General features: G+C 35.7%; 1 protein-coding gene across 5 annotated transcripts in view; it reads right to left on the minus strand.

Moving 5' to 3' along the window:
• The window catches only part of MICU1 (mitochondrial calcium uptake 1), a 267,394-nt gene that overhangs the window by 147,303 nt on the left and 94,886 nt on the right, over positions 1-25,205 (minus strand). For 3 of the 5 annotated variants that reach the window (XM_030797820.1, XM_030797817.1, XM_030797818.1), the window contains exons 5-6: positions 22,108-22,151; positions 13,168-13,179 (exon numbers count right to left, since the gene is read on the minus strand). In XM_030797820.1, the coding sequence (XP_030653680.1) occupies positions 13,168-13,179; positions 22,108-22,151 (56 nt within the window). The remainder of the gene's footprint in view (positions 1-13,167; positions 13,180-22,107; positions 22,152-25,205) is intronic. The other 2 variants (XM_003271232.2, XM_003271233.2) reach the window with 1 other exon arrangement.

Below are 25,205 nucleotides of genomic sequence, written 5' to 3' on the forward strand. Positions count from 1 at the left end.
ACATAATGTTTTTTAGGTTCACCATGTTGTAGCATGAATCAATATTTAATTCCTTTTTATTGCCAAATGATATTCCACTATATGGGATGCTGATCATAATCCCCCCAAAATATACACCGAACACCATTCCCGAATGTTGAAATCCCCAAAGATCAAAATCCCTAAAGTCTAAAATCCTAATTTTGGAAAACATAAAAATTCTTTAAAAATATTTGCTTACATTTTTAAAGGAGATTTGAGAAACATAAAAATGTGACAGAACACTTTGAGCAGAAGAACCATGTTCATAAAGAAATGGCTCAAAGGGGAAATGTATAAACACCTATCACTATAGTTAGGAATTATATGTGCCCCAGTTGTAACGGCAGTCATCTGAAATACCCTGAGAACAAACCTAAGTTTTTTCATGAGATCAATTAAAAACCACAATGGATCATTATTGCATACATAGTTGCCCAAAGAGCTGAGATCTTGAGAAATTTTATCTCTCACAAATGCAGAAGTACAAAAAAGGGCATTTCTTCATTTATTGAGGAAGTTTCAATGTTTTTACATAAACGCACAATGCTTACACACAATCAATAATGTGATAATACACTTTCCTGAAGTCGAATTTCTGATATCCAAAGCAGCAGCAGAAAAGTCTGCCTCAGCTCTCAGAGAGACCCATTTGTTGTCTCCAGATCCCTAGCTGATTGGGTGGTGCCCACCAACATTGAGGGCAGACCGTCCCCATCTAAATCCACTCAGATTCACACACTAATCTCCTCACCCTAACACCCAAAATAATGCTTTACCAGGTTTCTAGGTATTCCTTAATCTAGTCAAGTTGACATTTAAAATTACTGATACCTAAAATTAAGTCCACAAGTTCATCCCTTATCAATCTGGCATCCATTCACAGCTCCTTTCTTTTTTCTTTTTTTCTTTTTTTTTTTTTTTTGAGACGGAGTCTCATTTTGTCGCCAGGCTGGAGTGCAGTGGCACAATCTCTGCTCACTGCAATCTCTGCCTCCCAGGTTCAAGTGATTCCCCTGCCTCAGCCTCCCAAGTAGCTGGATTACAGGTGCTCACCACCACGTCTGGCTAATTTTTTGTATTTTAGTAGAGATGGGGTTTCACCATATTTGCCAGGATGGTCTCGATCTCCTAATCTCATGATCTGCCCACCTTGGCCTCCCAAAGTGCTGGGATTACAGGCGTGAGCCACCACGCCTGGCCCCCATTCACAGCTCCTTAAGCCATACTTAACTCCAAATAAAGATAACAAGGTAAGGAATTTTGATCTTTTGAGATTATGATCCAAACCCCACTGTATGTATATACCACAGTTTGTTTATCTATTCATATGCTCAAAGACATTTAGGTTATTTCCACCTTTTGGTTATTCATGTATGAGTATCTGTTTGAGTACGTGTTGTCAATTCTTTTGGTATGTACTAAGGAGAGGAATTGCTGGGTCATATGGCAGCTCTATGTTTTTGGTTTTTGTTTTGTTTTGTTTTGTTTTGTTTTGAGACAGTGTCTCACTCTGACACCCAGGCTGGAGTGCAGTGATATGATCTTGGATCACTGCAGCCTTGACCTCTGGGGCTCAGCTCAGGTGATCCTCCTATCTCAGCCTCCCCAGTAGCTGGGACTACAGGTACATGTTACCATGCTCGGCTAATTTTTGTATTTTTTGTAGAGATGGGGTTTTGTCATGTTGCCCACGTTGGTCTTGAACTCCTGGAGTTAAGTGATCTGCGTGCCTCAGCCTCCAGAGTGCTGGAGTTACCGGCATGAACCACCATGCCCAGCTGGTTTTTTGTTTAAGACAGGAGGAGGTTGCTCTGTCGCACAGGATGAAATGTAGTGGCGCAATCATGGATCTGGGCTGCATCCTTGACCTCCTGGGCTTTAAGCAATCCTTCCACCTCAGCCTCCCAAAGTACTGGGATTACAGCACCATTTACACTCCCATAAGCAATGTAAGAGGATTCCACATTCTCCACATCCTCACCAATACTTCTTCCTCTTCTTCTTTAAAAAATTATAACCATCCTCATGGATATGACATGGTATCTCACTGTGATTATGATTTACATTCCCCTAATACCTAATGATGTTCAGCATCTTTTCATGTGCTTTTTGACCATCTGTATATCTTCTTTGGAGAAATGTCTATCCAAATCCTTTGCTCATTTTTGAATTTGTTATTTCTCATTTGGCTGTTGAGTTCTAATCTAAGTTCTTTATATATTCTGGATATTAGATCCTTATCATAGATATATCTGCAAATATTTTCTCTTATTCTGTGTGTTGCCTCTTCACTCTTGATAATGTCCTATGAGGCAGAAAAGTTTTAAATATTGAAGTCCAATTTACCTATTTTATTATTTGTGCTTTTGATGTTATGTTTAATATTTCATTACCAATCCAAGGTCACGAAGATTTACCCCTACTTTTCTACTAAGGGTTTTATAGCATTTGCTCTTTTTTTTTAGGTTATTGATCCGTTTTGAGTTAAATTTTGTATATAATGTGAAGTAAGGGGTTCACCTTCATTCTTTTGTATGTGAATATCTAGTGAACCTTATACCATTAGTTGAAATGGTATGACCTTTTACCACTGTCTTACATGCTTGTTGAAATTCAATTAACCATAGATGTGTGGGTTTATTTCTGGACTCTCAATTTTCTTCCATTGTCTGTGTTTATGCCAGTATCACATCGTTTACACTTTTATAATTTAAAAAAAATTGCAGTAAAATGCATATAACAAAATTTACCACTATAAACATTTTAAAGGATAAGTCTCTTCAGCTCTGTCCATCTTTTATTCATTCTTTTTCCTCTCTGCCTCAGACTAGATAATATTAATTGACCTGTATCTTTAAGTTCACTAATTCTTTCTTCTGCCCGCTCAAGTTTGCTGGTTGAATCCCTCTAGTCAATTTTTCAACTCAGCTCTTGTACTTTTCAGTTCCAGAACTTCTATTTGGTACCTTTTAAATAATTTCTATGTATCTATTGAAATTTTCTGTTAGTTCATACATCATCCTTTTAGCTACTTAACTATACTTTAGGCAGTTGATCTAAAGTCTTTGAGTAGTACATATAATGTCTTTGCCTCCTCAAGGATACTTCCTATTTTTTTTTTTCTGTGATTGGGCTGTAATTTATTGTTTCTATGTATGCATAATTTCTTTGTGAAACTGGACATTTTGTATATTATAATGTGGTTAACTCTCAAAATCGCATTCTTCCCCTTCCTCAGGTTTGTTGTTGCTACTTACTGTGGGTTGCAGTTGTTTGTTTAATGACTTTATTAAACTCTTCTCGTAAAGACCTGTGACCTTTGTCGTAGGTCGTCACTCTAGTCTCTGCTCACCTTAGTGAGCAACTAGTGATTTGACAGGTTTCCTTAAATGCCTGGAGCCAAAGGGGGAAAAATACTCTCTGGATCTTTTCAGATTGGCTCTCTATTGGGCATTTCTTCAGTACTTACTTAGCAAGACCATTTGCAACTCTCTCTTAGCCTTAAGATTCCTGCTTGCATGGGGCTTAAATGTCAGCCAGACATGAAAGCTCAGTATCTTCTAAGGTTTCTTCTGAACATTCATTCAACCCTAAGCCTTCTAGACTCCCCTATATATGGTGAAGCATTTCAAATCACTTGTTCTCCCATGTATCTCCTTACAAAGCCTCTTCCTTCCCAGGCTATTTGGTTTGTCTGCTGCTTGTCCCAGCTGCTACAGTGAGTATTATTTACCTTTAAATCTTTCTGACAAATGCTGCCCCAGTCCCCTAAAAGCTCTGAAGCAGGTGAAACAAAGGCAAGCCTCAAAGCTGATTCCCTAGGGAGCCACCAGACAGGTTGATGCCCACATCCAGAGTCATCCAAGAACATGATCCACATTGCTCGTTCTGACACAAGCAAGCTCTGTCAGGAACATGGGCCGCCATCCTTATGGCTGCCATTGCACTGGGGAGTTGGGGTGGCCACAAGGTAAGTTAAAATGCAATCTTTTGTGAACAAATTTTAGCAGCTTCTTTCTTTTAAAGCATTCTCCTGGTTGTTTCAAGTCTTTCATTAGATTCTAGAGATCTGAACAAGTTGACTGACAGTTTTTGGCAGCTTAATTTTTGGTTTAATGGCGGGATGTGGTTTTGGGGTTCCCTGCTGTGTCATTTTTTATCTCTTTGTACTTCTTAACCTTGACAGTTTTAAAAGGCGCAGGTGAGTTATATTGTAGAATATCTCTCATTTTGAATTAGGCTGATGTTTCTTTGTGATTAGATTCATATCTAGCTATCACAAACTATGAATTCATGTTGATACCTATAACTCCTTTCTAGGATACAATTTAGTCTTATCCCTCATACACTTGTTACTACCTTCTCCAAAAATGAGAAACCTGGTTCCCATTATCATCAATATATTTATTCAAGCTTAGAATACACAAAAAGTAGTTTCACAACTGCTAATCCCATCTCTGCAGAAAACAAACTATATCATCTAGAGTTCAACATTTGTTACTTTTTTAAGGAAAATCTACATATGTTGAAATGCAAAAATCTAATGTATAATACACGTCTTTATCAAGATATGGAACATCTCCATCACTTCTGAAAGTTCTTTTATGCCCCTCCATAATAAATTCCTACCATATCTTCACCATAGATGAGTTTTGCCTGTTCTAGAAATTGATATAAATGGTATCACTAGTATATACTTTGGTGTCCTGCTTCTTTGGCTCAGCATAATGTGGGGAAGATTCATCCACACTGTAATCATCAGTAGTTCACTTTTATTGCTGAGTAGTATTTCATTCTGATCATTACAAAATTAAAATATATAATAAATGTAAAAGCGTTCCTATTTTGCCACATCCTCTCCAGCATCTGTTGTTTCCTGACTTTTTAATGATTGCCATTCTAACTGGCATGAGATGGTATCTCATTGTGGTTTTTATTTGCATTTCTCTAATGACCAGTGATGATGAGCTTTTTTCATATGTTTGTTGGCCGCAGAAATGCCTTCTTTTGAGAAGTGTCTGTTCATATCGTTCACCCACTTTTTGATGGGGTTATTTTTTTCTTGTAAATTTATTTAAGTTCCTTGTAAATTCTGGATATTAGCCCTTTGTCAGATGGATACATTGCAAACATTTTCTTCCATTCTGAAGGTTTCCTGTTCACTCTGATGATAGTTTCTTTTGCTGTGTGGAAGCTCTTTAGTTTAATTGGATCCTATTTGTCAATTTTGGCTTTTGTTGCCATTGCTTCTGGTGTTTTAGTCATGAAGTCTTTGCCCATGCCTACGTCCTGAATGGTATTGCCTAGGTTTTCTTCTAGGGTTTTTATGGTTTTAGGTCTTACATTTAAGTCTTTAATCCATCTCGAGTTAATTTTTGTATAAGGTGTAAGGAAGGGGTCCAATTTCAGTTTTCTGCATATGGCTAGTCAGGTTTCCCAGCACCACTTATTAACTAGGGAATCCTTTCCCCATTGCTTGTTTTTGTCAGGTTTTGCAAAGATCAGATAGTTGTAGATGTGTGGTGTTATTTCTGAGGTCTCTGTTCTGTTCCATTGGTCTATATGTCGTTTTGTGATGTGCTGTTTCTAATTCTTTAGTAAAAAGGTCTACATTGTTCTTCCATGCTTTTGCAGTTGGGGTGGTAAAGAAGTAGAGAGGGAGAGAAGTTACTTGTATGTTTTCAGAGGCATGCTCTTGTTAAAGAGTGGTTCAGGTAAATTTAGGATTATGTATCTATTTACTAACTCTTAAGAATTTATAAGTGAATTTATAGAGTATCCAAAACTCTGAGGAAGATTCTTACAAAATTCATGACATAGTAATTACAGACACAAAAATTATCATAAAACCCTCAAATTTGATCCAAGTTACTCAAAGCTAGGAAGAACATCAAATAAATATGTCAAAATTTGGGAGGAAATAGGAGTTACTAGAAAACAAACTTTTAGATTATTCTGTGCCTATGGCTGCTTCTTAGCTGGTGTTTTAAAACCAAAGACCTGATTCTACCATTTGATCCAGCAATCCCACTACTGGGTATTTACTCAAAGGAAAAGAAGTCATTATACAAAAAAGATACTTGCATACGCATATTTATAGCAGCACAATTCACAATTGCAAATACGTGGAACCAGCCCAAATGCCCATCAATAAACAAGTGGATAAACAAACTGGAATATGTATACGATGGAATACTACTCAGCCATAAAAAGGAATGAATTAATGGCATTCACAGCAACTTAGATAGGACTGGAGACTATTATTATAAATGAAGTAACTCAAGAATGGAAAACTAAACATTGTATGTTCTCATTCATAAGTGGGAGCTAAGCTATGAAGATCCAAACGCATAAGAATGATACAATGGACTTTGGCGACTTGGGGGTGGGGGGAAGGGTGAGGGGGTGAGGGATAAAAGTCTACAAATTGGGTTCAGTGTACACTGCTCAGCTGATGGGTGCACCAAAATCTCACAAATCACCACTAAAGAACTTACTCATGGAACCAAATACTACCTGTTCCCCAAAAACCTATGGAAATAAAACATTTTTTTTTTTTTTTTTAAAAAGAAAGAAAATGTCAAGCAAAATGATCCTTCATTTAATCTTCTGGATGGTGTTTAATCTTTTACTAAATTTTAAGTCATTCTTTCCCCTAAGCAAACACCACTTATACACTTCAGGGGTGATATGGAGGCACATTCCAAGGAGAACATAATCTTATCAGACTGGTAATAATGTTCGTTTTCTCTCACTGCCCCAGAAGTAGTTATTTTAATTTTTTGTTACTTTGTTGTTGTTGTTTTCTTTTCTTCTTCTTCTTCTTTTTTTTTTTTCCTAAGATGGAGTGTTGCTCTGTCCCCCAGGCTTGAGTGCAACGGTGAGATTTCAGCTCACTACAACCTCTGCCTCCTGGGTTCAAGCGATTCTCCTGCCTCAGCCTCCTGAGTAGCTGGGATTACAAGCATGTGCTACCACACCCAACTAATTTTTGTATTTTTTTGTAGAGACAGGGTTTCACCACGTTGGCCAGGCTGGTCTCAAACTCCTGACCTCAAGTGATCCTCCTGCCTTGGCCTCCCAAAGCGCTGGGATTACAGGCGTGAGCCACCGTGCCTGGTCTGTTTTCTTTTTTTAAAAAATTTTTGTTATTAATACACATTTATATTAATATGTAATTTTTACTAGAAAGTATAACCTAAGAATTTATATTTAATTCAATATATGTAGTAAATTCAAATATAATAAACTATAAGAAAGAAATTTTTTAACATAAAAGTTGAAAGAAATAGAACACACTTCAATTCTATTGTAAGGGTATATAATGTGAGATTAGGTAATAAATTATCAGTTCAGTTAAAAAAAATTTAGTAAGGGTCTGTGAGAAATTTGTTTCATCTTCAAGTTCCTGAGGTAAGACTCTAGCAGTCCTTCAGTATACATTATGTTGTTTTATGCAGCTTAGAAGTTACATTTCAAACTTGATTCCAATCACTTGAATCTCTGAAATTAAGGGTATGGAAGCAGAATGCAGGTCAAATGACAAGAATAGCATTTCTATTTAATTTACTGACCAGTGTTACCTCTTCTTAGAGAAGAAAATTATGCAAAATATTTTAAAGCAATGTGCTCACTAACTTAAATTAACAAAATATAACTGTTTTACTATTCACTGATATGACCTAGTCTTAGATCTTATTTATTTCAAAATTTAAAATGTAGTTATAGGTACAGTATCACCAATCCATTCAAATTACTGATCTCAAGTAAAGGCAAATGGACATTATTATAGGTTTCTGGTATTGATCTCAACTGCACCATATCCTGGATATTTTCATTTTTTGGATAAGCAGAAAGACTTGAAAGTAAACTTATTATATAGCAAATTATACACTACACATGTGTAATTGCTACGCTTCACAGTGAGTCAAAAACCTAGATTGTTGTACCAGATGACTTTATGCGGAAGCACTCACACTTTAGTTTCTGACCAATCACATAAACTTATAAAATACATGGTTAAAGTTGCCAGTGCCATGAGGGGCACTGGGACTGGGATTTCCAGACTCATGAGTGCTAAGTGTGCTCAAACAGTAAATCCTAGCTAGTTACAGGGTGGATCAAAATATGGTTAGTAATTTTGCCTTCTGGGACTCAAGTATATGAAGCCAAAGAGAAAAATCACATCTAGAAACTTATTTCTTCTAGTTAAGATCTAATTTTCAAGTTATAAAGTTCAAAAAAACTTTTTCTAGTTAATAGAAGTTGATGGACTATGTCTGCAAAATCAATGTTTACATATCATCCAGAAATTCAAAACATCTTTGGCATATAGAAAATCTGATGAAGAACACAGCTTTACTATTTAAATTAAAGCGTCATCCTTTATGGGGCTGAAATCTTTGGATTATTTTAGTATTAATATTTCACTACATTGCTGAAATACATTCAAAGTCTATCTAAATCCCTTGAGTAATATTTGAGGTTGTACATCAAAAACAAATTAATGATAATATGCTTCTTCTGGAAAATACAATTTTGGCATATCATTTCCAAATGACAAATAGTATTTCTATCTAAGGTTGGGGTCAAGGTATGTGGTGGGGTGTTAGAAAGGAAGAGAAAATTCAGCAATATTCCCATGCAATTAATGCTTTCACTTCATTATCTAGTTGGTGCATGGATTGATGCCAAAGCCTTGGTAAAACATCAATCTTAAACAATCACACTATTTCCAATCAAATTAAAAATGTTGCACGGCTAAAATATGTTATTCTCATTCCCCACCCCATCTCTGAACTTGAAGAAGGGTAGAATTTGGGGATATATCAGACAACAATGAAATCAAAATGTTTCTAATTTGAAGTAGTTTATGATTCCTCCTTCTGACTCAAATTTTCTTCTAAGCTTTTCAAAGGTAGTATCGCATTTGAGGCAAACATACATAAATTACTGTGCAACAAACTGGAAGGTGAATGCTTAAGATACTGTAAACTTCACTATGCCAGAAAGCAATTCTCTTTTCAGTCCCAATTCTAACCACCTCAGCTGTGAGAACAATTCCAAATACCTGGAATGCAAAGGTTTTCTTATCTCATTAACTAGATGGCTTCAGAGAAGATGGTACAAATGAAGATGTTTTTAAAACACAGTGGCAGATGATTTGATTAAAAAGCAATAATAAAACATTTTAAAAGTCTACTGGAATGGCATTAACTTTAAGGAAATGATACAACTTTACTGAAAAGGTTTGTTTTAATCCTCAGTATCTGAATGAGGTATTATCAAAACTCTAGAAGGAGAAAATCTTCAACTCTAGCATGTTATTTCTGCATACTAGCTTCAAAGCAGCTTTGAGCAGGGGAATCTATGTTTTATGACTTGATTATCTGCTATGTAAATCTAAGAACTTAATTTTGAACTTTGGCCACTCAAATGGATCGGTGCTAAAATGAACGCCCTGAGATCAGCAGCAGTGTTGGTTTTAGTCACTTGGGTTACAAAAGGTGTCTCTACCACTTAATGTAAAAACAATCTCAAGTAAAAATCTTGAAAAATAAGTCAATATAGTGATTTCACCTTCTTTCACTTAGAAAAAATTTGTATAAGAAAAAAATGCATCATAAGAACAAAAATTAAAGTTTCACTCTGAGGATCACCGTTCACAACCTTGATCTAAACTGCTTTAGTAACTATCACCTCCCAAGAAACTGTGTTGATGAAGGATTTTAAAAGCAATTTTGAAAGCAAACAAACATTTACAGGTATCCCTTAAGCACCAATGACCATTAAAGACACCATTAAAGACCATGAAAAACTTAAGCATTATACTTCGCATATTCTGGAAGTATATGAACTGGAAGTGGCTGACCTCAATTACAGGTGTCAGCATCTCATTTGATTTATTCTCTTTAGTAAATTCCAGGCACTGTGCTAGGTACTTTATATTTGCATTATCTCTTTAAGTCTTCATTGCATACTATTATCTGCACTTTATAGATAAGAAAACTCAGGGTTAGAGAAGTCACATAAGTAGCCAAAGGTGACAATACCATTAAGTGGCAGGAGACTCCAGAGCCCATGTCATGAATCATTATATGTTACATTGTATCAACTGCACAGGAACACACTGGGTATCTATACTGTTCACAATTTCTGGAAAATGTTAATCAGGACTGAATATTTTTGAAGTAGTACACTACCATAAAATATTTACCTTGGGGCCTAGTTTGTATTCACTAAGTTAACTTGAAGTTGAAGAGGAAAGTCCAAGCCAATGATATAGGTGCACATTTTTTTTAAGGCTTTCACTTACTCAAATGCATATTTCAATCATTTTGAAATGTGCATCACTTCAAGAGTGTAATGTTCTTTATAATTTTTAATTAACAAATGTTAGATTAATCTGTAATTGGTGAAGTTTTTTATTCAAGTTTAGAATTTTAAAAAATACATCATGCCAAAAACAAATATGCAAATAAAGGACTATCCTCACACATTCCCTACAACCAAAGATTATAAATAGATGGTCAGGCTAAGTTGAGAACTCGTTTTACCAGAATAGAAGGAGAAATAACTTGTTTAGTATACTCTTATAGAACTTTATTTGTGTGACCTTAAACATGCTAGAATGTGCCAAAATGTAAGAAAAAAGAAGTTGGCCTGGAACTAAAGAAAGTTCTCTGATAGCAAAGTGATTTTTGAATCTTGTTTTATGATGAAAAAGCTAAAGATGAAGGTGTAAGAAATGCAATGGTTAGTCATGTTTATGTTTTCAAATCAACAATGATAGATCAAATGGGTTCACTGATCCCAAATTCAAATACAACATAATCTAAAATAAAAATGGATTTAAAGATATTTTAGTAGGCGTCTGAATATTTGAGACAACTAAGTAAACTACACCCTCCTTTGGCACACTTGATGATTGCATTATTATTTATTTTTTCAACTTGAATAATCAAACACATGGGTTAGATTAACAAACTTTAGTAGTGGTGGAACTCAGAGACTGGAAAGAGACATTATGGATACTCCTCACAGCAGTCTAAGTATTTGACAGCATTAATAAACTGCATCTGAAGAACAGCATTCTATGCTACCAGGAAAACAAAATGATCCCAGACTTTCCACAGGCAATAGAAACTTAGCATGCAAAGAACAAGTCACTGCAAAGAAGCAAGCAAGAAATGCCTCTTCTACAAAGTAACTGTTCATTGACCTTTGGAAGCTTAAAGGATTCATACTAGTGTCACCAAAATGAGTGATATTCATAGAACACAATGTAGGTAAACAATTCTCCCACTACCTAAGAAAAAGGTTTATTATTATTCTTTAATGTAAAAAGTTTATTCATAAGATAGCCTTAAGAATGCAGAAAAGCTTGATTTTGAATCCCTGATCAACCAAGGACATTACCTTAAATAGTGAAAGTTTAAAGAAGACTGGTGCTCTTTTGTCACCTAATGTGGTTGACTACTTAATGCTGCAGATTCCAGAGACTTTTAAGCACTTACCAACTCCTGCCTCTCTAATCTATTCCTAATTAGTAAGGATACCTAACCAAGTCCAGCCATTTTAAATCCTCCAGCCGTAAGCCATACAATTATTAAAGGAGAGGAAGAGTTTTTAGCTACCCTCTACAAACTGTCCTACCATAATTAGAGAACTGGAAGTGGCTGGCCTCAATCACAGGTGTTAGTATCTCGTCTGATCTGTAGGTACTCTGTATGATGTTTGTTCCATGGCTGTTCTAAAATAGAATTCTCAGGATTAGAAACATTGATAATGGAATCGTCCATACATTATTCTGACATAATTTTTAATGTATTTGTTGGTTTGGTTCAGAATGCAGTTAAAGGTAAAGGTATTTAGGAAGATAATCTATTGTACCAATAATAAGATACCTAATTTGAGGGTTTGGTAAGAGGGACTACCAAAAATTACACCCCATTTTTCAAACAAAGGAGTATAGAAAAAATGTACTGTAAAAATAAAGAGCACCCTATGGTCTTCGTTAGTTGTATTAGTTATTTTAAACAAAAAGATGTTTATAATTCAGCTTAATTTATATTTAATTACAACTCAGTTTAATTTATATTTTTAAGACTGCCAACCACCAGAAATGAGAGTAATATTTTAATGAATAAATTTTAATAATTTATAAACTACCATTAAAGAGCCCAAGCCTTCAAAGATCAATTTAAAAAGTACCTTTAGGAGTGTCCTTGAAGATCTCCTTGGCCAGCCTGTAAGTATATATTCTTTTCATGGTTTTCTCCAAATATTTAGTTGCTTTTCCAAGTTAAAGTCATTGATTAGCTCAGAAAAGCAAAATAATAAAGTCTTTCTAGGTGTCCCATTTGTTTCCCCTTAAGCCATTTTACTGAGCAAAGTGCAACCAAGCAACTGCTTATTTGTATTTATTATGTAAGAAATTTCAAAAGAAAAAAAGATTAATTTTTAACTTGAAGTTACTGTTGTTTCATCAGTCCTGTTACAGTTCAAGTAGGAACATAATATCCCAAATAAGACTTTTTTGTTTTTGTTCTAGAGACAGGGTCTCACTCTGTCACCCAGGCTGGAGTAGTGTCACAATCTTAGCTCACTATAACCTCCAACTCCTGGGATCAAGCGATCTTCCCACGTCAGCCTCCTGAGTAGCTAGGACTACTACTGTTTTTAAATGTTTTCATAGAGATGAGGTCTTGCTATGTTGCTCAGGCTGGTCATGAACTCCTGGTTGCTCAAGCGATCCTCCTGCCTCTGCCTCTCAAAGTGCTGGGATTACAGGCATGAGCCACCAGACCTAGCCTCCAAGTAAGACTATTTAAGTGACTCAATTAATGAAGTATCTCTTATACTTAATAAGAGTGATTAAAACAAAATTTCTTAACCTTTTGTGTAACATATAACGTTAAAACTTCCTTTTAAATCATGCTGGGTATCAAATTCTCAAGGACTTGTGCAGTGCTTGGATTGTCATATTAAAGATAAAGTATGTTAATTTAAAGTGACAGGAACGAAATCATTCTGAAGGGAGCAGGGCAAGGACATATGCATCATGCACTGAACCTTTGTTCCTGAAGCATTACTATGGATTTTGGAGCATTAAGTAATTTAAAGCACATGCTGCTGAGTCAGTACCTGCCAGAAATCCTAATCAGAAGATGAGAAAAAGAAAAAACATTGACATTGTTTGATTATATGAACAAACCGATCAAATATACATGTCACAAAACATAATATACAAAGAAACAGTTAAAACCTGTAATAATATCACTGAACACCTGGAAGTAGGAAATGAGGAATACATAGAAATGTTTTAGATATTATCTGGTAGGCACAAAACAAAACAAGGATGTTTCATTACCATTTCTTAATTTTTTTTAACTTCATGGCAAAATAGTTGCTTTGCCACTCATACTAATATAGGCAATCAAATATGGATGAGTTCAGATAATTAGTTACTTAAGAAAGAGTACAGAATGGCTCCTTAGAAAAAGATCTCCTCCAAAATTATGCTGCATTAAATAAAGTGATATCCACATTGGTATTAAAAAAAAAAAAAACAGTCATCCTGAAGGCTGGCATTTGGACAAGCAGTTGTTGTTAGCTAATTTAGCTGGGTACCACTCCAAACTATTTTCAAATAGCAAATGGTTTTAAAGATTTTTTTCAATAAATAAACTTCACTGACCAGGAAATAAAATTTGACCTATATTTACCATCCTATTCTAACCACACTGAATAGCATTGTAAAATTTCTTGACTGAAAAATAGATGCTATTAACAATTTACAAGCCTACAGCTGGAACTTATGTGACAGAGCCCAAGGGATTTTACGGCACAGGAATGAGATGAATCACTGTGAACACAGGACAACTCCGATACATGAAATCGAACTGGAGGCCTCTCTTTAGTTAATGGACTCGGTATTTAACCTGGGCTAGTTGCTCATTACAGAGATAGCACAGGAAATTTTTATAGCTAATTAAACTGGGACGGAAAGGACAGTGGAGAGAACAAATACTAGTCTGCAGCTTTTCACGTAAACAAAGAAAGAAAATCATATATATGATAGCAGAGAACTCCTTTCATAAACTGAGTAAAGGGCTCAAAGCCATGCAAAATAGCTATAATTTGTAGAGCTAGATACTTTACCTATTGTCCCAATTTTACTGAGAATGTAACTGACAGAAAGGTTAACTGGTCTCTTGCTCAAGGTTACCCATCAACTATGTGGGAGAGCCTATATTTAAATACAGGACTGTCTATATCCAAAGTCCACAGTCTTCATCCCACTCTATTACACATAAAGAAGTTCAGCAATCCACAAGACTATGTTTTTCATACCAATTCAGCATACTTTATAACATCTACTAACCATTTACACACAGCTGCCAAACAGAGTACTGAGATACTCAAAATGGAAATGGCTTGGAAAATATTTCAGATACCAAAGCCAGATATTTTTTTTTAGGGTTATGGTATGTAAAAAAGAACTAAAGTTGCTAATTTGAAAGAGGAGCTAAAACTGAGTAAATGTTTTTAAAATAATTTAAAGAACTTTGGATGGGAAAGAAGGAAGACGGCAAAATCTGTAACTAAAAATAAAACAGAAAATTCCAGCAGGTGTGAAAGGATATGAAATGTTGAATTTGTTCCTCAATTCACTTTTGTAAATTAATTACATTCTTTTTTTGAGACAGAGTCTCACTCTGTTGACCAGGCTGGAGTGCAGTGGTGCAATCTTGGCTCACTGCACTTCCACCTCCCGGGTTCAAGTGAATCTCCTGCCTCAGCCTCCCAAGTAGCTGGGATTACAGGCGCCTGCCACCAAGCCTGGCTAATTTTTGTATCTTTAGTAGAGTTAGGGTTTCACCATGTTGGTCAGGCTGGTCTCGAACTCCTGACCTCAAGTGATCTGCCTGCCTCGGACTCCCAAAGTGCTGGGATTATAGGCATGAGCCACTGCACCCGGCCAGTAAATTAATTACATCCTAAATTTTGCTTGTCTAAAGACTATAATGAGCAGCTCCATTCAAATGATGCTATATTTAACATATAATTAATCAATATTTGAAAGAGTTAATAAATTATTTAGTTTATAATAGTAAATTGTAGAGACAGGATTCCAAATTGTCTTAAACACTACATGATACCGCCTTTCCTATGCCTAATCCAGTTGTGTATACGACCTCTTAAAAATTTTACTACCTTACCTAATACTCTTTGCTCAAAAAAAAAAAAACCCTGATTATAATCAGCAAAGATCCAAGTTTTCAAATACAGGTGACAGTGCTTACTTTAAGAGTAATGGCTTCAGAAAAAAAAAAAAAAGAAAGCACTTCTGAAAATGTCAAGTGGTGCTCATGGTATATGAAACAATAATGGAGCCAATAACAGTAAAATTGATATTCTGATTTTTAAATTCAGGTATTAAAATGTATATATCCCATATTTTCTTTCTATAAAATGAAGTGTTATGTGGTTTCTCAGGTTAGTATGAATTTCTAGCTGTACTTTATCAAAGCAGAAAAGATTAACTTCAACTCTTACCAAAAAGAAACTGAAACATCAAGGTTTTTTTTTTGAGCAAACAGTATTAAGGCAGTAAAATTTTAACAAAGGGTCATATAGACAACTGGATTAGACATTCAGAAGGTGGTATCACATAGTGTTCAAGAGAATTTGGAATCCTAGCTATATGATTTTAGGCTAGTTACTTATCTTTTCTGTACTTTTTCTTTTTTTTTTTTTTTTTTTTTTTTTTTTTGGAGACAGGGTCTCACTCTGTCGCCCAGGCTGAAGTGCAGTGGCGCAGTCTGCAGCCTCTACCTGCTGGACTCAAGCAGTCACCCGACCTTATCCTCCTGAGTAGCTGAAACTATAAGCATGCGTCACCACACCTGGCAACTTTTTGTACTTTTTGTAGAGAAGGGCTATTGCCATGTTGCCCAGGGTGGTCCGGAACTCCTGAGCTCAAGTGGCCTCCTAAAGCACTGGGATTACAGGCATGAGCCACCATGCCCAGCCCCTATTTTCTCAATCCGTAAAATGATGATAAAAATAGACAGCTTAAGATAGTGGTTGTGTGCACTAAATGAGTAATTATGTGTAAGCCTGGAACATAATAAGCACTCAAAAAGCTTGTTATTATTGGCGATAATTCCCACAAGACAAATATAGTCAAGCACTAGAAATTTCACTTTTCTTTTTTTTCTTTCTTCAGACGGAGTCTTGCTCTGTTGCCCGGCTGGAGTGCAGTGATGCCAACTCAGCACATTGCAACCTCCACCTCTCAGGTTCAAGCTATTCTCTGTCTCAGCCTCCCGAGTAGCTGGGATTACAGGTGTGCACCACCATGCCCAGCTAATTTTTAGATTTTTAGTGGAGATGGGGTTTCACCATATCGGCCAGGCTGGTCTCGAACTCCTGACCTCAAGTGATCCGCCTGCCTCGGCCTCCCAAAGTGCCACGATTACAGGCCTGAGCCTCTGGGCCTAGCCCAGAAATTTCACTTTAAACCAAAAAAAAAACCACTGACAACCAATGAGTGAAAATGGAGTTTTAAAAAAGGGCCCAGTCATCATGCCCAAAGTAACATGTGACTTTGAAATATCTGTGAGGAACTTCTGGCTTCAAAGAAATACTTTTATTCCCTTGGCATCTGTTACAGTATTTTTAAAGCAAGAATTTCCCTATATAAAGAAAAAGAAAACATAAATTATATACCCTACTTGAAAAATGGGATAGGGCAAATGAAAACACAGATAACAAGAAGACTAACAAAATTATATTTACATATTCATATTCAGCCAAAAACCTGGATAAATATATTAATTAACCAAGAATTTCCACTTGAGTGGTTTCAGGTCTCTGGAAGCCAAGAGAGAGAGGGAAAGAAAGACATGGCTAATTAACAATGCAGAATTACATGTCACATTATAACCTGTTATCTAAATTTGACTAGAGTAGTTCAAATAAATGTGGAGAATTCATCAAACCCTGTCCCATGAGACTTTTAGTACCCTATGTCCTAATTTACATTTCCTCAATCTTCAATACATTTAACTCTTAAAAGACAGAAAATTTCTTAACAACTTACTATATATGTCAAGGAGTAAAACTACACTTGACCTTATTCTAGGGTCTTATTTTATCTGAGAAATAAAGTAAACAATTAGAACTGGAATAAAGCACCAAGAAGTATTACATTATAGGAAAAAATGTGTTCATATTCTCTTTAGAAGAACCAACAATTTCCCCCAAAAGGAATGGTATTTTAAAGTTAATTTGTTAATATTTTCAAAAAGACCTTTCACCTAGTAAAAGAGAATGTAGTAATATTAAAGCTTTGATTTTCAACTATGACTTCCATCTGTTCCTCTACTAATCATATTGTCTGTTATAAACACTATAATCAATACTTCCCTTTCTTGATTTTGACTATACTTTTATCTCTTTACAGATAAATGTGGATAATATTTCATTTTTATTTGATATAAAATGTTTTCTTGTTCCATGTAAACAAATATTCTTGTAGATAACATAAAGGAGGTGGAAATAAAATACACATTAATTTTTTCTTCCAAGTTTGAGAGATTGTCAAGGTTCTGAGGGGACTGCAGTTACAAATAATGGAAAAAACTCAATTCAGAGGCAGTATTTCTGAAACTTTCAGGGAGAGGTTGGGGGAAACGGGAATCAATAGGTAGGAAAGAATAACAAATCTATTCTCTAAAAAAGAAATACATAGTGGTATGATGATAATGAATAATTAGTTTCAATAGACAATTTTATTGCGTGAAAATAGGGTATAAACTTTATAGTTTTTAGAAGACATAAGAGGATTGTATCCAACATTGCGGAAACTGGTATTCCTTGCTTAAGGAACAATTTTATCTATACCAGGAAATTTTATTCTGTGACTTTATAAGAAAACACAGTGATGTTTGATGTGGAGAAAGTTGTCTATTACATGCAATAGAAACAGGAAATACAAAATACAATTTCTATCTTTGGTTTGCTGAGGGGAAAAAAGGGGTAAGAGAAAATGGGAAAATAAAGAAGGCTACAAACCACTTGAAATAAATCATGCAAATAAAAGAGAGCAACTAAATGATGACATGAAAGAAATATTTCACAATAATGTAAAATAAAGCCTCCACTTAGAAATAATTGTTTTGTTTTATAGGCCAACTAGATGGTAAAATCATAAAAGATGATAAATGAAACAAAGAAAAAATATAGTTTTCATTAAATAAATAATCCAAATTCATGAAATGACTGTATTGACAAATTGTTAGCAGAATACATGGATACTAGGGGAAGGTGCCTTTTTTTTCCACAAATAGGATTCAACACAGGAAGGTGCATTTAGAAAGAATCTATGACATATTACATTAAAACAAAAGCCGGCCGGACATGGTGGCTCACACCTGTAATCCCAACACTTCGGGAGGCCAAGGTGGGCAGATTACCTGAGGTCAGGAGTTCAAGACCAGCCTGGCCAACATGGTAAAACCCCGTCTCTACTAAAAATACAAAAAAATTTAGCCGGGCGTGGTGGTGGATACCTGTAATCCTAGCTACTCGGAAGGCTGAGGCAGGAGAATCGCTTGGGAACCCAGGAGGCAGAGGTTGCAGTGGGCCGAGATCACGCCATTGCACTCCAGCCTGGATGGCAAGAGCGAAACTCCATCTCAAAATAATAATAATAATAATAATAATAATAATGCCAGAATATATTTTGTATTACCATCTCTATAATAATGCTAATAAGCGATAATAATTTTCAAATGTCTTCTAAGAGAAAATCCGAACTCTTTCAAGATTTGAAGTTTTAAACTTTTAAACCTAATCTCATATTTTCAAAATAATATCACTTATCTACGAAACATATTCTTAAAACCAGTGGTAACCATAGCTGTTACCATTCTTTATACAAGGCCTATGATAGTAGATGGTTTGGAAATGCAATAGACTATGCAAGTGCCAATAATAATGTATTTCATAACTTTCCTACAAGGGAAATTGCTAGTATTCTGAAAGTATTAGCGTCCATTAACATAAAGTAATAATGGGCTCTGGAAAAAGATTCAACTACAAATTCAAAAGCTGCTTAATTACATTCAGTTCTCACTGACTATCAATTGAAATAGTAATGTCTCATTTACTTCTTACAGGGAACCTTCTGGTTAATTAAACAGATCAGGAAAAAAAGATTTTAGCAAAACAAGAAATAACTACCCAATAATTTGTCAATATCAGTTGGGCCACTCTTTCCTATTTTGCATCTGGAGGTTCCATTATTCGGGTACAAATTTAAAACATCCCAGGAAAATATTATTTTTACATTTGTTCTTTCAATGATAAAAAGGCTGATGTTTAATTCAATTATAAGCTAGTGTTTGTTACTGGTCAAATTTTGGACTTTGTTAAATGGTGTGCTACAAGTTAAGATAATGGGGGCTAAGACAATAGGAGTAAATAATTCTTTCTCTAAGCATTTAATAGATAGTTTATCTTCCAAATTAAAAAAAAAACGGAGAGGGAAAAAATTATCCATTTAAAAATCAAACCAAGTCTAAAAGGAAATTCCTCTTAGGTGTTTAGCTTTCTAACTACATTTCTGGCCATAATGCATAAAATTACTATAATATCATTACACACATCTTTTTTTTTAACAGAAAATTGTCTTAGAATTCATATACTCTAGAAGCAGCTACTTAAGAATTAAGATTTTCTGAATGAGAGAACAAAAGAGTCATGAAGATCTAAAGAAAAATGATGGTGGCTCACACCTGTAATCCCAGCACTTTGGGAAGCCAAGGCGGGCAGATCATGAGGTCAGGAGATCGAGACCATCCTGGCCAACATGGTGAAACCCCGTCTCTACTAAAAATACAAAAATTAGCTGGGCGTGGTGGTGCATGCCTGTGATCCCAGCTACTTAGGAGGCTGAGGCAGAAGAATCGCTTGAACCAGGGAGTCGGAGGTTGCAGTGAGCTGAGATGGTGCCATTGCACTCCAGCCTGGCGACAGAGTGAGATTTCATCTCAAAAAAAAAAAAAAAAAAGAAAGAAAGAAAAATGAAAAGACTGACAGTTGAGAAAGTACTGACAGTTACAATTATCAAGCGAAAGACTTCATACATAATGGAAAAAACATGGAAAACTTTTAAACTGATCAAACAATAAATGAATTTATTCATTACATAAGGTTTTATTATTATTATTTTTTTAGTCCTTTCTTTATTTTGAGACAGAGTCTCGCTCTGTTGCCCAGGCTGGAGTGCAATGGCATAATCTTGGCTCACTGCAACCTCTGCCTCCTGGGTTCAAGTAATTCTCCAAATAACCAAAAAAACTTATTTATTGCTGGGCGTGGTGGCTCACGCCTGTAATCACAGCACTTTGGGAGGCTGACGCGGGCAGATCACGAGGTCAGGAGATCGAGACCATCCTGGCTAACATAGTGAAACCCCATCTGTACTAAAAATACAAAAAAATTAGCTGGGCGTGGTGGTGGGAGCCCGTAGTCCCAGCTACTCGGGAGGCTGAGGCAGGAGAATGGCGTGAACCCAGGAGGTGGAGCTTGCAGTGAGCCGAGATTGCTCTACTGCACTCCAGCCTGGGCGACAGAGCGAGACTCCATCTCAAACAAAAAAAAGTTATTAAAATGAATTTGCTGTAAGTTATTACTGACTTAATGAGTCAGACCTCCATCAAGGAATATGTGATTGACTACTGTAGTTGATTTTTTGCAAGTCATTAAACATTTATTGTTTGCCTCCTGTGTGCCAGGCCCATGCTGGACTCTGAGTGACACAAAAACAGGTAAGACAGGGACCTGACCCTCCAAAGACTCTGAAATCAGAAGTGTTGCAGTAAGTCCTCACATTGGATAGGGTACTTTACTATAGATAAAGCAGAGACAAGGATCAGAGAAAAGATGAAGCTGTCCCAAAGCAGAGTTAGGACCTTGAGCCAAGGTCTCCTAACATCTAGTTCAGCACCCTTCCTTTTAGATCATTCTTTTAGAATATGTGACTTTAAAAAGAGGATATTCACAGATGGAGGCATTTTAGGCACTGTGCCACCTTAATAGGAAAGGTAACTTTTAGGCAGGTGGCCTTAGCTGAGATCTCTCTCAAATCTTAAGGCAGCTACTCATTCTTTTCACTTGTATAAAAGAGCTCAACACTTATCTCTCCACCTTACCAGGATATGGAGTTTTATGTAATAATGCAGGAATTGGCATATTTCTGCAAAATCAGTTTCTACTAACTCTGACCTCTCCCCATCTAGACCCTCTTTTGTGATCCTGCCTTTTCCAGCCACTCCATGATTTTCCTTCTGACTTCCTGTTCATTGTGCTTTGTAGAACCATGCCTGGCTCTTTCTTCTTTCTGAAGTGCTTTCTTCCTCCTCTGTAAAATTGACCCTTTACTTTTCTTTCTGACCCTGTGTAATATTTTCTTTTTGGAGAATCTGGCCTGAAAGGAAAAAATATGTTTGACTGCTTTATGAGATGATAAAACTGAAAGTCTCATTTTCTATACCTAAGAATAATTTGTTATATTATTTATTCAGGTATAAATAATTAAGAATAAGTACAGTGCAAACTTATAGGCAAATCTGGAGTGGTCTTCATAATTGTTACAAAAGCCCTACAAGGACCTTTGTAATTTTCTAGTTAAGATTATTGCTAGACACTATCATAAAGCCTGAGAAAGGTCAAATCAGGGAAGCATTTTGTAAGAAATGCCAATACAGTATTGGGGGGCTTATTAATCTTTATGATGACTATTGAGTTAACATTCAAAAGTCAACAAACACTGAATTAGCCCTTAATATAAACAGCAGGCAATACATGAGAGTTACCTTACATGGAAAAATACAGAACCTTCTGCCTCTTTCTGTAGAGGTATGTGGAGGCACAGACCCCCTAACCCTAAGCATGCTCTTTTGATAAGATAAACAGGTATTCAGTGATTTCTCACACATAACTATAGAGGAACTTAAAAATCTTCTTAGTAAATGATAGGATATATGTATAGAAGTGTCATAGTTTGCTCACCTTTCCATCAAAGCGTTTTATTATATATTGATCCAGACCCAAGTCTGTAAAAGAAAAGGAAAAAACATTTAGCTACTGATTATAACTCAAGTGAAATATATAAAATGACAGCTCTTGGTTTTGTTTCCAGTCATTCAATTAAAAGTACAAAACATTTATTCAAAGGCCACAGGAATGAATATTTTGCCCCATTTTCAGATTTAAAGTGTGAGTGCTAAGAGATACCAACCCTTTTATTTTACATATCAGAAAAGTAAGGCTCTAAGAAGGTAAAAATGTGCAAACCTATTCAACAGTAGAGTCCAGTTAGAACTCTGGACTCCTCCCAAGGTGGTGCTCTTTTCATTATGTCAAGGTGCTATATTACTTTTCATTAAGGTAAGGAATATTAGTTTAATCTGAATGCATAATATTTTTTTGTATCAAGTTCAAAGAAAATAATTAAATACCAAAAAAAAAAAACAAGCTATTGCTATACACCTAAACAGACACAAACAGACCATCTTAAGATTACCTTTTAAAATTGGGTCAAATTTAAAAATTTACTTGGGAATACCTAGCTTTGGATTCTGTGCACAGTGAAAAATTAAGTGAGTATATTCGGTGGCATTGAGGGCAGGGATAGTTTTGTCTTTGCACATAGCTTTATCCCCAGCATTTAGAACAGTGCTTGATCAATAAATATCTGTAAAAGAATGAATGAATAAGAAACAGTCCTTGCCTTGAAAAGTCACAATTTACTTAGAAAGACATACGGATATAATAATTAACATTACAAGGGAGCATACAATTAGTTCAATAAAAGGGTGCTGTGGGAGTTTTGAGAGTGGAGAAATTAGTACTCAGTTACACTTACTTTCTTGCATAATTATTCAGTTCTTTTCTTTCAGTTGTCACCAGTTTAGGCCCTTACCTCACTATGCCCACAGTATTACAATCATCAGATTATCATTGCTCCCAGAAAAAGCTTTTTGCATTTCTAATTTAAACATTTGGTTATACATTCTTCTTATCTGAAATGTGCCTCATCTTCCAGAAGCCAGCCCTAAACAAACTGAACCATTGACTATAAAAGAAACAGATAATTTATGACACAGAAAGAAATGTTAGAAACAATTTTAATTTGCAACCTGACAGATATTTAAGAGAGTGTAAGTCATAAAGGCTGATATTTATCAGAACAGGCTTCTGATAAAAGAACAGAGAACAAGAAAGAGTTCTAGACAATTAAAACTTTGATTGCCTGTCTCCCCCTATTTTTTATTTTATTTTATTTATTTATTTTTTTTTTAAACAGAGTCTTGCTCTGTCGCCCAAGCTGGAGTGCAGTGGCACGATCTTGGCTCACTGCAACCTCCACCTCCTGGGTTCAAGTGATACTCCTGCCTCAGCCTCCCAAGTAGCTGGGATTACAGGTGTGTGCCACGATACCTGTCTGATTTTTGTATTTTTAGTAAAGATGGGGTTTTGCCAGGTTGGCCAGGCTACTAGGTCATGTCTAGAACTCCTAACCTCAGGTGATCCACCCGCCTCAGCCTCCCAAAGTGCTGGGATTACAGGCATGAGCCACCGCATCCAGCCCTATTTTTTAATATACTGTCAAAAGATGAGGATAAGATAACCTCCCAAACTAATGCCAAAGGACAGCAGGATAGAAAATAGAAAATATAAGACAGAATTATAGAAAACAGAGACTCAATCCAAGAGGTTTAGTATCCTACAGGACCTTTCTCATTCAGAAACAGGGAGAAAATAATCCAAAAAATACTAGCAGAAACTTTCTCAGAACTATAGAGAGACAAACTAAAAGACCTTACCAAGTGTTCTAAGCATATTGAACAAAAAAAACTACCCACACTTCAGTGTATGCTTGTGAAATTTCAGAATACCAAGGATGAAAAAATCCTAAAGATTTTCAAGAAAAAATCTTCCTGGTTCCTTACAAACGCATGAGAATCAGAATAGAATCAGATGTCTCACAAGTAAAACCTGGTACATCAACTAAGGCAGATATATGCTTACTAATTGCATCAGCACTGTCCAACAGAAATATAGTGTGAATAACAAATGCAAGTCACACGTGTAATTTAAAATTTTCTAACAGCCATCTTTAAAAAGGTAGAAAGGAAGAAATTCTGTCACTTGAGGCAACATGGATACAACTGGTTGACATTATGTTAAATGAAATAAGCCAGGAACAGAAAGTTAAACACCGCATGTTCTCATTCCTACGTGGAAGCCAGAAAAAGTTGATCTCATAAAAGTAGAAAGTAGAACAGGGTATACCAGAGGCTGGGAAGGATAGGGTAAATGTGAGGGACTAGAAAAGATTTGTTAAAGGATACAAAATTACACCTAGATAGGAAGAATAAGTTCTAGTGTTCTATAGCATTGTAGAGTTAACAACAATATTTATACAGTTTCAAATATCTAGAAGGAAGGCACTGACACAAAGAAATGTTTGATGGTGATATGCTAATTACTCTTATCTAATCACTATATACATTATATGTATCAAAACAGCACTATGTACCCCATAAATATGTACAATTATTATGTCAATTTAAAAATAAGGTTAATTAATTAATTAATTTTTTTTTTTGAGACGGAGTCTCACTTTGTCACCCAGGCTGGAGTGCAGTGGCATGATCTTGGCTCACTGCAACCTCCACCTCCTGGGTTCAAGCGATTCTCCTGCCTTAGCCTCCTGAGTAGCTGGGACTACAGGAGCATGCCACCATGCCTGGCTAATTTTTTTTTGTATTTTTAGTACAGACAGGGTTTCACCCTGTTAGCCAGGATGGTCTTGATCTCCTGACCTCATGATCCACCCGCCTCAGCCTCCCAAAGTGCTGGGATAAAAGGCGTGAGCCACCGTGCCGGACAAAAATAACATTAAATTTTTAAAAAGGCAAAAAGAAACAAGTGAAATTAATTTTAATACTTTATTTAACTGAATATATCCAAATAGTATCATTTTAAGTAGTAATCAAGAGAAAATATTAATGAGATGTTTTACATTTTTTAATACTATATTTTCAAAATCGGGGTGTATCTTGTAATTATAATACATCTCAACTCAGACTTGCCACATTTCA

Source organism: Nomascus leucogenys, chromosome 18 (genome assembly GCF_006542625.1).
Source record: "Nomascus leucogenys isolate Asia chromosome 18, Asia_NLE_v1, whole genome shotgun sequence".
NCBI classification, from domain to species: Eukaryota; Metazoa; Chordata; class Mammalia; order Primates; family Hylobatidae; genus Nomascus; species Nomascus leucogenys.